This window comes from Glossina fuscipes, unplaced genomic scaffold (assembly GCF_014805625.2).
Source record: "Glossina fuscipes isolate IAEA_lab_2018 unplaced genomic scaffold, Yale_Gfus_2 113, whole genome shotgun sequence".
Lineage (NCBI taxonomy): Eukaryota > Metazoa > Arthropoda > Insecta > Diptera > Glossinidae > Glossina > Glossina fuscipes.
In genome coordinates, this window is record NW_023998456.1 from 2809539 (window position 1) to 2823911 (window position 14373).

The 14373-nt window shown below is 35.8% G+C and overlaps 2 protein-coding genes across 3 annotated transcripts; one reads left to right on the forward strand and one right to left on the reverse strand.

The window, feature by feature from the left end:
* Positions 1-8727: 8727 nt before the first annotated feature.
* LOC119639750 (biogenesis of lysosome-related organelles complex 1 subunit 1) lies at positions 8728-10802 on the forward strand. 2 transcript variants are annotated; one of them, XM_038037382.1, is made up of 6 exons: positions 8728-8747; positions 8815-9466; positions 9590-9792; positions 9855-9927; positions 10459-10591; positions 10655-10802. In XM_038037382.1, the coding sequence occupies exons 3-6, from the start codon at positions 9639-9641 to the stop codon at positions 10778-10780; spliced, it is 486 nt and encodes a 161-aa protein (XP_037893310.1). In that variant the 5' UTR covers positions 8728-8747; positions 8815-9466; positions 9590-9638; the 3' UTR covers positions 10781-10802. The 2 variants fall into 2 exon arrangements, with proteins under 2 accessions (XP_037893310.1, XP_037893309.1); XM_038037381.1 differs by having other exon boundaries at positions 8732-9466.
* A 490-nt stretch (positions 10803-11292) lies between these two features.
* On the reverse strand, positions 11293-14373 carry LOC119639748 (transformer-2 sex-determining protein). The gene is made up of 8 exons (XM_038037380.1): positions 14225-14373; positions 13968-14044; positions 13784-13912; positions 13132-13270; positions 12937-13065; positions 12317-12492; positions 12139-12251; positions 11293-11377 (listed from the first exon to the last, which is right to left on the reverse strand). Exons 1-8 carry the CDS (start codon positions 14225-14227, stop codon positions 11361-11363), a joined length of 783 nt encoding a protein of 260 aa, XP_037893308.1. The 5' UTR covers positions 14228-14373; the 3' UTR covers positions 11293-11360.

A 14373-nucleotide genomic window follows, 5' to 3' on the forward strand; every position in this document is an offset into this window, starting at 1 on the left:
AAAAAAAAAAAGAAGAAACAAGGTTTTTTTTTTGTCAGAAAAAAGAAAAAAAAAGGGAGAGGAAAAACAGTTTTTTTGGTTGGGACGGAAGTTGATTTTTTTTTGGGGGAAAAAACATAGAAAATTCCGACGATATATTCGCTGAATCGTGATAAAAGAAAATAACCTGAGAAAGTGTGCAAAAGTGTCACCTTAATATTTCTTTGATTTTTGAAATCCAATCTTGAATGCGAAACGATTTAAAAAACAAATCCAAAATCAAGAAAAACAAACGTACACGACAGAGTGATGAAAAGGAGAAAACCGACAAACAATTTCTTCGTTCATTATTAAGAACTGTGACATATAAAAAGGAGCCAAAATCTCAAAGCAGGTTAAAAAACTATCAAGCTAATGTAAAAGAAGAAGTGAAAAACAAGAAAAGATCAATAAAACGTTAACAGAGCACTCCTCTTCACACCGTGTTACTTAACTTGGGTTTGTGCGTGGTATCCCTAAGACGTCGAATCAATAATTGACATTTCTTTTGTGTTATTTTTCCTTAACATCAAACAATTTTTTTTTTAAAACCTATAATTTGTTAAAAATTCTTTTAGCTGCGGCGATGCGCATCGACGTGGTTGTTAGTTTTGATAAGTTTTTTTTATAAAATTGTTTAATAACCATTGTTCATTTTGAAAATTTTGTTTTGTAATATTGAAATAATTCATTATAACACTTTCTTTGAAGAAATAAAAAAAAGGAAATGTATTATTATTAAATGTTAAAATACTGGTAACACTTCCTGAGGGTGTCGGAGGGGCGAGGGAAAAGTAGTATGGTTAGGGCATAGATTTATATAAGTCAAAAATTTGAAAACTTTTAGTAAGCACGTTTTAATTGAAATAACGAAATATTGTAGCGAAACAAGAACCTATCATGCATCTGATTACATTTTATTTGGACACATCCCATCCGACGAGCCAGGCCGGAAAACATGCGAATAAAAAAAAAAAGAAGAGAAACAATAAACAATTACATCCGTGCATAGCTTCAATTTCCAAAACGTTACAGGTTTCGGTGTTACTGCTTGCAGGTAGCACACCATTAATCCCAAGATTCGATGCAAATGCCTCTGTCCTCTTGTGGTTCAGCAAGATGCTAGAACATGCGTCTGGTCTTCGCAATCAGCTAAGGGGGCACGTTTTGTCCGGATGGTGTGCATCACGAAATGTCCATGTTTTGAATGAGCGTAGCCAGTGGTTCACGTTTGACGATCCAGTTGGTGCTAGTGACATTGATATTATTATCGCAAATGGGGCTGCTAAGGGAGTGCTTGATTTCTCTTGGGAGGTCAAAAGTGTATGGAGGGTTATTGACCACCAACTTATTAAAGTGGTGGCCAGTGGAGGGGTGAATTGGGATACCTACGGGGTCCATATTAGGGAAGCGGTGACAGCCGTATCGCTTGACAATTTTGGTAGCAGATCGTTGGATAAGCAGGTGGAATATATTTCCCGGTCCGTTTGTGGCGTCAACGACTTGCTCCTTGAGAAATGTCGCAAGGCAAATCAACAGGGGGTCAAGTGGTGGATGATCGCTCTCTCCGCGAAACGTAGAGCCGTACGTCGCCTTAGGCGGAATTTTCAGAGTACGAGGCGGTCCGATATTGCGGATGCTGCCCAACACAGAATCGATTTAAGGCAATGCCTTTATCGGCACAAATGCATGCTTCTAAAAGCGAAGGAAGATGACTGGAAGGCTTTTGCCTCTCGAAACCGAAATGATCCTTGGGGTTAGCTCCTCTGTTAAGGCGGCTAGATGACTTATGCAAGTTTTCTGCATATGCCGACGATGTGCTGGTTACAGAGTGGGGGCAAGGTGTTGGTGTGAGTGTGTCACTGGAGAAAACCGTGATGATGCTGTTGAAAGGTAGCCTCTCACACGTTCGGCCGCCAGTGATTAGAATGAATGGGGCTAGTCTTAGGTACAAGACTGTTATCAAGTAGCTGGGTGTTAGCATAGGTTTTTCGCTCACTTTGCAAAACCATATATGGTAAACTATTGGTGCCCTGTGCAACTTATGGGTCGCCCATATGGCACCGAGCGACCACGACTGTTGTTGGTCAAAATAAAATTTTGAGCTTCCTGCGAGCTATTTTGTTGGCTTGTCTGCCCGTGTGTCGGTCAGTTTCAAAGGACGCGTTACAGATATTGTTGGGTGCAACCCCTTTAGACCTGGAAGCAAATCGAATTTGCACTGCCTTCGGGATAAAGAGGGGACTGCCGTTACTGCCAAATGACGGGTTAAGTAATGATGAAGTGGAGAGGTTCAATATCAGGGAGCGTATCACGCTTTTAAAGGAACGTGTCCGTGCCTTATGGCAATCCCGTTGTGAAAACAGTTCATAAGGCAGAGCGACCTTTGAATTTATCCGCGATGTCCCGTACGTAGAAAAACATTCAGCTTTTAGCTTTAAGCTTCACCTGGAGTTTCTGCTTACGGGCCACGGATCCGTTAATGCATATCTGCATAAGAGAGGTCTGTCACAAACTGGGGCTTGCCTATGTGGCATGTGTAAAGATTGGTTGTATTCGGATCTCAGAGACTTGGAAGCAATGCGTCTACGACAGACCAATGAGAACTTTGACCTCAGTGTGGTCCTCTCTACTTCTGAGACCGTGGCAGTTTGGGCGCGTATGGTACTCGGGCGTTCATCAGACACAGCGCCGAGAGACTTGATCTGGACAACTCTGTCTCATCCTCTTGCGTGCTCTTCTTGTACGGCGACGGTGACTGAACAATAGTGGCTCAGGACGCATACGAGGTGCTGAATTTTAGATAGCGCCGCCCCCTTTTGCTCACGCTTAGGCTACCAGACCAGCGCTGCATAAATATTCACTTAAATCCTACTGCGATTTAGAATTTAAAATAATATTTAAGAAAATTCTTGGAATAATTGAGAGTAGTATGGTGCGATGTGCGGTGAATAGCCGGCTGGAAACAAAAGGCGGTAAATTAAAGACCTACTTCCTCTTCTTCTTAAAAATTAAGGAAAAAAGCGATGAAGAATAAAATGTATGTGTTGTGAATCAGCATTGTAGCCTGAATCGATCTAAGCATGTTGGTCAGTCCTTCTGCCCGTGATAAACTTTCACCTATTGAAAACAATAAAAATCTCAACTTTAAACTTTCCAAAAATTTTGAAGCTCTTCCACGCAGGTCGCTGTTGAAAATGATCCAAATTGGTCAAAAAAAATTGAAAATAATTATGTTTTCAAAAGCAGAAATTTGGTTTCTTTTTCTTGTCGCTCATAAACTGAAGCAATGAAAATTGATATGTTTGATGATGATCACGCAGAGAAAGCTTCCGTAGTGGGTAATCATGAATTCTTCAAAGTGATTATACCTGTTTTAGACATTTTTCAAACCAATTATGGCTTATAGGTCGCGTTTCTTCTGGTCTATGCGAGAACGCTTCAAATTTTTATGACTCGCGGCAAGATCCTGATGAAGAACAGTCCGAAATGGAATTATTGCGTGCTACAGCTATGGCTCAAATACCCGTGAACTTTTCCAATTATGCTACACCACCTGTTAAGGTACCCGCTTGGGTTCAAGCCACGACACGTCTGCATGTAGAATTCAATGAAAGAGCGGTCGCTCAGCTAAAACTTTCGACGTACAACAACAGTGCATTGTGGACGTGGTTTTAAGGAAAAGTGAAAAAGTTATATATATTTGTATTTCCATTATCTAAAAATAAATAAATACTATTAAATACCAAAATATTTATTTACAAATAATTGATTTCATACAGTACGTTGCTTGGAGAAGCCATGCGCATATTAACACAATTGCTTATCTTACGAAAATGCTTGTGTTAAGCAAGATTGACTATGCTTTGATAATTTATGGCAATAGCTGCAAATCTAATATCAACATCCTTAAAGCGGTCTATCACCAAGCCGTTAGAACAAGTTGTTATGCTTTTCGTACGACGCCCATAAATAATATTATAACTGAAACTGGTCTCCAAACTTTAGAAAATACACTGTATGAGTTAAAAGCTAAAATAGTCCCTAAGCTTCTTAATTCAAACAAATCCATTCTCGGTGATGACGTAAGAAAGATTATTATTGCGAAGAAAATTCCAAAGTCACCATCTGCAATTGACCGTTGTTTGTGCATCGCAAAGGAATTGAACATTCCCTTAAAAATTTCTCGCTCTTTTGGTGTTAAACCTCCCTGGATTTTGAAAGACTGCTCTTTTGACATCTCACTGTCTATGCACAAGAAAGAAGATACTCCAAATTACGTCTTCTGAGCTGAGAAAACCCAAGTATTGGAGAGTACTGATTGGAATCTTTTGTACACAGACGGCTCAAAATCTCCTGGTCTGCCTCCTGCTTGTGCGGTGGTAGATGCTACAGGACGGGTTCTTCTCAACCACATATTTCACGAAAGCACTTCAACTTTCATAACCGAAGCCAGAGCTATCCTTCACGCTGCCAACCTTGCCCATAAAAACAAACTCAAAACCGTCATTGTTACTGACAGTTTGTCTGTATTACAAGCTACCCGGAACCCTTCGGCTTCGAGATGGAGCACCATCAACAAATTAAGGCATATAATTACTACACCCGACGGAAAAATTAAAATGTTATGGGTACCAAGTCACATCGGTTTACTAGGAAATGAGCAGGCTGATTGAGCGGCAAAGTATGCTGCTTCTGCTCCTCTAATTATGGATGATGTCATGGAAAAGTTGGATCTTCGAAGATACATTGGAAGAAAAGTTAAAGAGAAAATTGCAGAAGGAAATTTACAATACCATCATCAACACTACTCTTGCATTAACCCGCAATTAACTCCACCTCTATATCCAACAAATGTTGAGAAAACCAAGATCCAAACATTTTCGAGAATTCGCCTTGGTCATACAATTGCAACTCACCAATGGATCCTGAAGAAGTCTTCTCCCCCAATCTGCTGTTGTGGACAAACTCTTACTATAAAGCACATTCTCTGCGACTGCCTCAACTTTTCCTTGGCTAGAAGTATTGCATTTGGAACTATTAACCCTTTGAACATTCTACAATCAGCTTCAGAACAGAATATCAATTCTATACATTACTTTATTAATACTACTAAGCTTATTATCTAATATCCATTTATTTAAATTAGAGCCGATAGCCTGTGTTGCTAGTGCTCAATGTCTTTTTTTTAGTCTAAGAATTCAATTCATTAGTCTAAAATTAAAATAATAATAATAATACAAATAATTGACAAAATTGACTACTTTTTACGTGAAATATTTTATTCATTTTGCTGCCAAGCTGAAATTTTTATAAAGGATGTGAAATATGCGGCTCGTTATTTTTGTCGAAAAACAAACTGCATACTGAAGCCAAATAAATAGTCTAAAGGAAAGAGTCTCTACCAGAGGTTGAGCTTGTTACCGTTTGAAAGAAAACAGATAAGGAGATACATATCTAATTCACGTCTTCGATGAGCATGAATCTTACATAAATCAATAATGGAAATGAAAAGATCACCTTCACTTGATATTATATATAGGTCCTCCGATCGTAAATTTTGTCGTAAATTTATTCGGTGCGGGTGTCTGTATGAAATAAACGAAAACAATCTGAATAATTGGCATGAAAATTATTAAACATTTCTTTGTTTTATGCTGCTATGAGCTGACATTCATCTTCACTTTTTTACGAGAATTTTATTCTTTATTTTTCAAACTATTCAATAGACTCATCAACTTCAACGGATTATTTTCATTTTGATACAACTTCATCGGATTATTTTTTAAATCCGTGGAATTGATTACAGAATTTTATATTTGTCCACGTCAACCCCGACATATGTCGGTGGATGTTGATGAAATCAATTATAGGTACCGTGTCATCGTCACGCTTTAGAATTTTCGCTAAAAGCAAAGCCATATATATGTGCATTGAAACTGCATAAATAATCAGAGTGCGAGGCGATAAGAGGTATATGCTTGCCTTGTATTCTAAAATAAAATAAAAATAAGTAAATAAATGATGAATAATAATAAGTACGATAAACACGAACTTACTATTGGCATACAGCGAATGTTACTTGTTGATGAGCTGGGCGGTGGATTATTTCATGAACGGTGTGTTGGACGGATTGCCTCCTTCGTATTGTAAAATAAAATAAAAATAAATGAATGAATAATAAATATAATAATATTTATACATCTGTACCTTTACTTTATATGCTTCCTAGTGCTGGGGTATGCTCAGTGGCATCAGGCTCTGACTCGCAAGAATTTGATGTTTTATTGAATGTTTAAAGAATAGTTTGACTTTTCAGAAGTTTCCAATTTGTTTATTCTCTTACTTCGCTTACATTTTGACAATAAATATAAACTCCTTTTACACTACGAAAGCATTTCAAGAACCGTAGTTTGATTGAAGTTACATGCTTATTACATTTCCTATCATCGCAAACTCGCTCTAGTCATTTTAAAACTTTGACCATATAATTATAAATTTACATCGAAGTTCTACAAATTGTACAAACACTTCGCCAGTTCGAAGCGTACTCTCGTTATTATTATCTAATAACAAGTTTCGCTTTTTTGCTGTATTCGCGTTGTCGTTTTCGGCTCTCGCCTAATTTTGACTCCACTACTCGACCGGACCGGTCTGTCCGTCGACACGGACCATTTGGAGCTGTTTTACGATTCAAGGTTTCCTTTTGGTAACCTTACCATATCCCAATCATAAACGGTCTGTTTCTGACTACCTCCCGTCGTCCGTCTAGTAGTTAATCCTATTCTTAACCTCACTTAGCCTACCATTCCTTCTCAAAGGCGAAGCACCTGTGAGTCCAAAACAAGCGACGACTTCGGTTCCTCACAATACTCATATATATATATATATCTTTTTGTTTGGCGTATGGTGGGAAAAGGGTGCTTCCTGATGTGTCGTTGGGTGGTGTACGCTAAAATAGAATAAAAATAAGTGGACAAATAATAAATATATAAATACATTTACAAGGCCTTTCGGCCCATTCTCTAGAGCTGGAGCAGATCAGCAGCCCCAGGAAAACACAGGAACATTTATTATTTACAGGGACGTTTATTATCCTTTATTTTAATATAAATTTTATTCCGACTGCTATGAATCGCAAACTATGACTCTAAACGACGACTCGCTCTCGATGACGCTAAAACAAGACTAACTCTAAATTATTCTAATTTATTCTACGCTACCCTAGTTTTAACCTATTTTTATTCTATCCCTATCCTATTCTTATTCTATTCCTAATCCTATTCTTATTCTATTCTTATTCTACTCCTATCCTATTCTTAGTCTATTCTTACTCTATTCCTATGCTAACTTACTCTCCAATTTAAACTAGTACTCTCTTTCCCCCACCAGAGAACCCGTGCGGCCAAAACGAGGGTCGACTTTGGGCCCTCACAACATTTATATAAATATATATATATCTTTGGTAGGCAGTGTGCTGCATGATGGTGTCTTGTAATTTAGAATTAAGTAACATTTTTGTCGAAAGGTTCTCTGAAGGTTTTGGCTGCGACCAGCATGAATAAAATGTAGCCAAACAAATTTACGCGATGGCTTCTACCGTTGCTACAGAAACCTGCTGCCCTCAAGAAATCAAGCCCCGAAGCTACCGTTGCCTAGATGTGCTAGCCGATGTTTGATTCCCCCATATGTTGCCGCACAGCTATATAGAAAATTGTGTACGCTTCCTTGAATACGTTGGGGACCTCTTCTGTTGGAAATACCTCTCATCTCTTCATAAATGTCTTCTTTTTCCTGATATTCCGTTCGTTTGTTTCTTTGTCTTTGACTATCACTTGGAGATTCCAATTATTAAGGCGTAATAATGTGGCTCGCCATCGCCGTAATCAATATCATTAATTTTACCCGCAATCAAAGCATCTCCTGGAGAACCACAAGGTGTATCTATCGAAGTTTCTTTTATCTCTTCTAATAAATTTGGATCTGAAAGCTTAGTAATTTAATAAAAAATTTTAATATGGCTTTGTTAATTAGCGTAGCGTAGAACAAAGTACCGGTTGAAGGCAGCAATAGTAGTAATGGGAAAATTTCTGAACATGATACGTGTTTCTTTTCAGAGATAAACATTACTTTGAGGCAACTCTAAACTAACAGATTTCGCGAGGAAATTTCTCATTTAACAGACTTCGTGAGGATATTTCGACCAGTTTAACAGACTTCGCGAGGAAGATTCTCATTCATCTCATTCATTATATTAAAAATTAGTGTTAATTGGTGGAGAAAAAGAAGGAATTACACATGAGTACATTCATACATATTTTTGGGGAAATATTTTTAAAAGGAGACCAATCTCAGTGTTAAGTGAGATTTGCATAAATATTTCTAAATTCAGGTATGTAGCATGTGTAGATATCTTTTGTTTTTACAACTAAGTGGAGTAAGTTGAATTTAGAGAGCTGTAAAGATATATTGGAGCTTGATGTTACATATACCGAAGAACGCAGTTGAATGAAAATAGATATGCGCAACGCGACAACTATGCAACAAAATATATAAAAAACAATAGGACAATTATGGTTTAAGACATGTTCATGCACTACATTTACAAAATTTGTTAATAATATAATAATGATATAATAATAATAACACGCAATAATATATGTAATACAAGTCGCCGTCGGCGTACACTGAATAAATAGTTAATATAAAGTGGAAAACTGCTTTTTCAGGTAGAGAAAGGTCAAAGCTATCGAGTTCAATTGTCATCTACTCTAGTGCTTCCCGTTTCTCTATAAGTTTTACCTGTAGAAGTCGCTGTCCAAAATGCATGGAAACACCTAATATAATCAATATGTAATAGGAGGAAACTGAAAAGAAGAATACCTTACCTTACCTACATACCACTCCGTTCACCTCTGTGGCGAGCTCTGAAAATTGCCATTAATAAATATTATAAAAAACATTGTAACGTTAATCGACGATGCTCGACATTACAAAACCCTCGCGGAATTCGTTACGGCCTTTACGTGATAATGATTCGGATGCCGCATAAAATAATTAAAAACGAAATATATGATCAAACGATGAAATTCGCTTTTTTACGCTATGAGTAATTATCAAAAGTGGAAAAAGATAAAAAAGTGAAATAAATTGAGATAATCATTTATCATTTGCACAACGATTTTTATGGGTCAGGGACATTTTTATCATGGTCGGGGAGATTTTTATAATGGTCGGAAGGAATTTTATCACGGTTGGAATGACTATATATTGAATAACGTCAGTAAATCTTGGTATTTATTACGGTCAATCATTGACCGCGAAGCAAAGCAATTTTATACGACGGTTTTATGAGACGTTTTCCGCGCCACCCTAGAGGTACCGTTATAGGCGCGTTGCCAATTGTTTTAAATGGCTGGCTCCCCAGTAGACCTACACCATTATAAAGGTAACGTAACTTATATATAATAGTATCCATATATAATAATGATAAAAATATAAAACTGTTATTTACTTCTCGATTTGGTTCGAAATGACATCTGTGGTTCGATATGTTTTGTTTTGACTGTAGTTCTATTACAGTTGGCAATGCTACTTTGTGCTGCTGTGCAAAAGACGCAATGTTTGTCAATTTTTTGTACCATATTATTGAACAGCTGTTCGAAATCGACTTTGCTATAAGTCTGTTGCGAAAAAATTATTTGTTGCTAAAAATGTTAAGCTCAATGGTTAAAGAACATCAAAGCAAGCAAATTAAACGGAAACAAGAACAAGGTAAACTATAAAACTGAAAATAGTTTTGGAAATAGAGTGTAACGTGATCCTTCCATTCGCAGAAATCAAACGTAAAGAAGCAATAGAAGCCTCGAATGAATTAACTAAAGCCTTGGTAGAACATCTGAACGTAGGGTAATGTATTATTTTTTCTGTTTACTCAAAAACAGAAATAACATTACATTGATATCCTAGAGTAAATCGGGATATGTCGTATATTGGCGTCAAAGTCAACATTTTGAGATATTTAGAAATAAAAAAGTTAAAACCTTTTTTTGCAGCTAATAAGACGATTAGAAACGGCGTTTTTTGGTGGCTTATACAATATTTCCATTTATCATGCGTATCTGCTCACATTCAAGTTGCCAAGCAGTTTATTATCCTCCAGTGTTTTTTTTTTCACCAAAGCAAATTTTTATTGTTTTTTATATATTTTTTTCTCATTCCCTCTCCCTCGTTTCAATATCTTTTTTTCAACTTTTCCACTTCAATTGTATTATTTCCTTAGCTTGCACTGTCAAGATATTTTCCATTTGCAAAAAAGAAAACCTATGTTTAAAACGCCCTCAAAACTATGCTAAAAAATATTGGCAAAATTACTACATTCAACAAACGATCAATAAGGTCAAAAGTTGAAAATATATATTAAGATGTTTTTTTTTTCAGAGTGGCTCAAGCGTATTTGAATCAAAAACGCTTGGATTCAGAAGCGAAACAATTACATGCCGGAGCGACAAACTTTGCTAAACAAACACAGCAATGGTTACAATTAATTGATAATTTCAGCAGCGCGTTGAAGGTGTTTTCTCGATATCATAGAAAGATCGATCGATTCATGTAATCAAATTTACTTTAATGACAGGAACTAGGTGACGTCGAGAATTGGGCACGTAGTATAGAATCGGATATGCTGGTTATCCAACAAACCCTAGAAATTGCTTACAAAACTAGTAGACAAATTCAGTCTACACAACAAGATAGTAACTAAAATTCCACGAAGATGGAAACGTTAACTGGGGCTTAATCTAGAGTGCATTTTCTTTGAGATTTCCTCCAAAACCATATCAATTCATGTTTATTTTATTTAAATGGTTTTTAATGTATAAATTTTTACATAACATACGAAAAATTATTAACTAGAACTTAAACATACTGAAAATTTAAATAAAATTCTAATTCTGGTTATAAATAAGCGAAACGTGAACTGAAGAAGAGAATAGTAACAGTAATTCTGCAAGAAAAAAAAATGAAAAGAAATCGCATCTCAGGAAAAAACAATATTTACAAGACTTAATTTAAAAGAAAAAATAAAATACACAGTGTTGTAAGCACGTGAATTTCCCAGCAATAATAAGAGAACGCATAGAAAGATTAAAGTTAGCTTGTACAAGTAAATCAATGTATATATATATATGATGAAATGTATATAAATCGTTAAATTAAATTAAATTCACAGCTTTTTTTCTCATTTACACAAAAAATGCGCGCCTAACGAAAACCGCAATTAATTTAAACACTAAAGTAAAACTAAAAACAAGATACATGAAAAGATAGCCACTGAAAAAACATTAATAACGAGGACGACCTGAAAAAAAGAAAAAATGTATTAATAGGACATACTTTGAAAAATTATTTGAAACTATCAAAGTAAAATTTTCTACTTCACGTTTTAAGAACTCGCAATCCTTGCATCACTTCTTTTCATCAAATTTAAAAACAAAAATCGCTATATAAGACGAAATTTTATGACATTTACATGCTTTTAACTTAAAAAAGTAAATAGGAATTTTACATTGCTCGACATGGGTCAACCATTGTCGTATCCACTACGCTATTACACCGTACGAGTTTAGGATGGATCGAAGATGAATTCTGTTGTCATATAGATCGCATATTGTACATAGGATATATGTTTTGCAACTCATAAATACATGATAAACATAAGACAATTTGTCAGTGATTCGTAGGCGGCATTCAAAGTTACAAGCTACCTTTATATATCTCTTTTTACAGTGGACGAATCTTTTGTGCAGCTTAGAAGGACGAATCTCCTACTTGAGGGTTAAAATCCTATTTCAAAATTTTGAAAGAAAATATGCACAATTGTGAGACCGCAAGTCAGAACAACAAGTGTTTTTGAATTCCATTTTTTAATTGTTTGATAATTGTGGACAAAACACTTTTGACACTATCCAAATTAATTTGTTCACTTCCTTCATTTAATTCTTACGCGCCGTTATTTGGGACTAAGATAATCATTAACATAACTAGCAGGCTTAATATATTTTTTGACTACATAATGGATTAATTGCCGAAATGCTTTATAAAAAGTGTACGCATACTAACGTGGTGAATAGGAACAACTAGGAGTACGCTCGTAGCGGCGCCGATGGTGACTGATAGGACAAGGTGAAGGTGTATGTTTTCGTGAACGGGAACGGTATTTATCACGTATCGACCTGCAAGTTAAATTAAATTGATTTGAATAGATTGTAGGAGGGTTTTGACAGATGGATTGACTTACTTTCTAGAGCGCCCTTTGTAAACGCCCGGCGTAGGAGTATGCGGTCTTTCTGTTATAGAATAGTCTACACGTATGCGGCGTCCATCAACTTCCAAGCCGCAACAATATTCACGGGCCAACTTGGCATCAGCTAATTTTTCATAATAGATAAAACAAAAGCCACGCGAATGACCAGTCTGCAATTTGAAAATTCTATTAATTAAGCGAAACTTGAATATTTTGTAAGAGCTTGTAACACCGAGCCTTTGGTTTTGTATTATTTCCTTAAATAACAAAACCCTAACACAATGTTGTCAGCTTCTCTAGCCCTTTCTAATAGCATTTCTTAGAGAATCTTAACAAATGAAATGCATTTGAGGAGAAGAGCAAACCAAAAATTAACGCAGTGACCATCGAATATTAAAGAAACACAACATATTCCTTTACATCTCGCAGAAAACATAAAAATACCGATCCCACATGTGACTATCGGCAGACTTGTAGTTGCCAAAATTGGCATGAAAATCCAAACGACCTTGTCCGATATCCAATAGCGGCCGGCAAATTTAATTTTTATAGACAAACTCTCTACTAAAAAGCTGTTTTGGAATACGATGTGCTTGCACTTTTCAAATTCTCACCTGAGCATCAATAACTACTTGTATACGTTCTATGTTTCCATATCTTGAGAAAATTTCACGTATTTTATGTTGGGTAGTACTAACATTTAAGCCAAAAACACCAATACAGCGGCTGGGTGACGGCTTTTCCTGAAATATATTGCGAAATTTAAAACTTTTAAAACAATGGTATTTAAGAGCTAAAGATTTTCTTACTCTATTGTTACGTTTACCCCTCTCATAAGAACTACGCGATGGTGAACGGGAGTGTGAATATGAACGACTTCTTGAACGCGACGTTGACCCATGCCGTCTGTTACTATATCGACGATGATGACGAGGTGGTGTTATAGATCTTTTTTTGCGGGTAGTGAAGGAAATAAATTAAAATAAACACATTAATTACATAGTTTTAAACGATTCGGAAACATTTGTTCGAATAAATATAAACCTGTTTCAATACCCTAAATAGTTTGCAATTCATGTTTATATTTGATTAATTTGCAATTCATATCAAATTGAGGTTTTGTGCTTTATGCATTGAAGTTGCAGTTTGTTTTGTTAAGTGCTTTTCTGACTTGGTTGATATAGGAACTGTTCTGTTATTCTTTTGTTTGATTTTTATTTTGATTTTGCATTTTGCTTTGCTTTATTTTTCTATAAAATTCAAGTTTTTCATTAAAGCTGAAATTGAGAGAAATTTATTAGGATTCTTCAACACAGTAGGCGACCTAAAATTCATATTTGAAAGCAAATTCTTTTTTTTTTTTCAAATATACTACATAAAATTTTCTCATGGATGACTTGATTTTTAATATTATTGTAATCGAAGCAAAGAAGAAAACTATATGAATGTAATATATGTTACCTAGAACAACTGCGGCTGTCGTGTGAATAGCGGCCACTATGACGGCCCGGTGGTAAAGACGGTGGCGAAGGTGGCTGTCTTGAGCTGGAACGACTGCGCGAATCGTATCGATAATGACTGTAGGACTTACTGAAAAACGACTAGTTGTTTATAATAAATTCAGAAAACAAAACCCTAAACTTACCGACGGCTGTTATGTCTGCCCGGTGACCGTGAATAGCTACGACGTTCACTTATACTGCGACTGCGTGAACGAGGCCTCTGCAAAGTCAACAATTATATTTATATGAAATTTATAAAAGATTGGTTATAAAAAAGCGCATTAAAAAAAAAGAACTCATACGACAATGTTACGAAAATGCCTTTGTTCTGATCACATCGGCCAATAATTATGTTAATGCGTTCTATAAAATTATGTTGATTTGATGTAAAAATTCTTACCATTCCTTTAGAATATTTTTGAAATCCTTTTAATTATAAAAATTGATCACACACGAAAATGATATTCCTCCTTTATAAATATTCTGTTTTTTCTATTTTATATCAACGTTGTTGTCAACTCAAAGCAATTTAAAAAAAATAATGCTTTT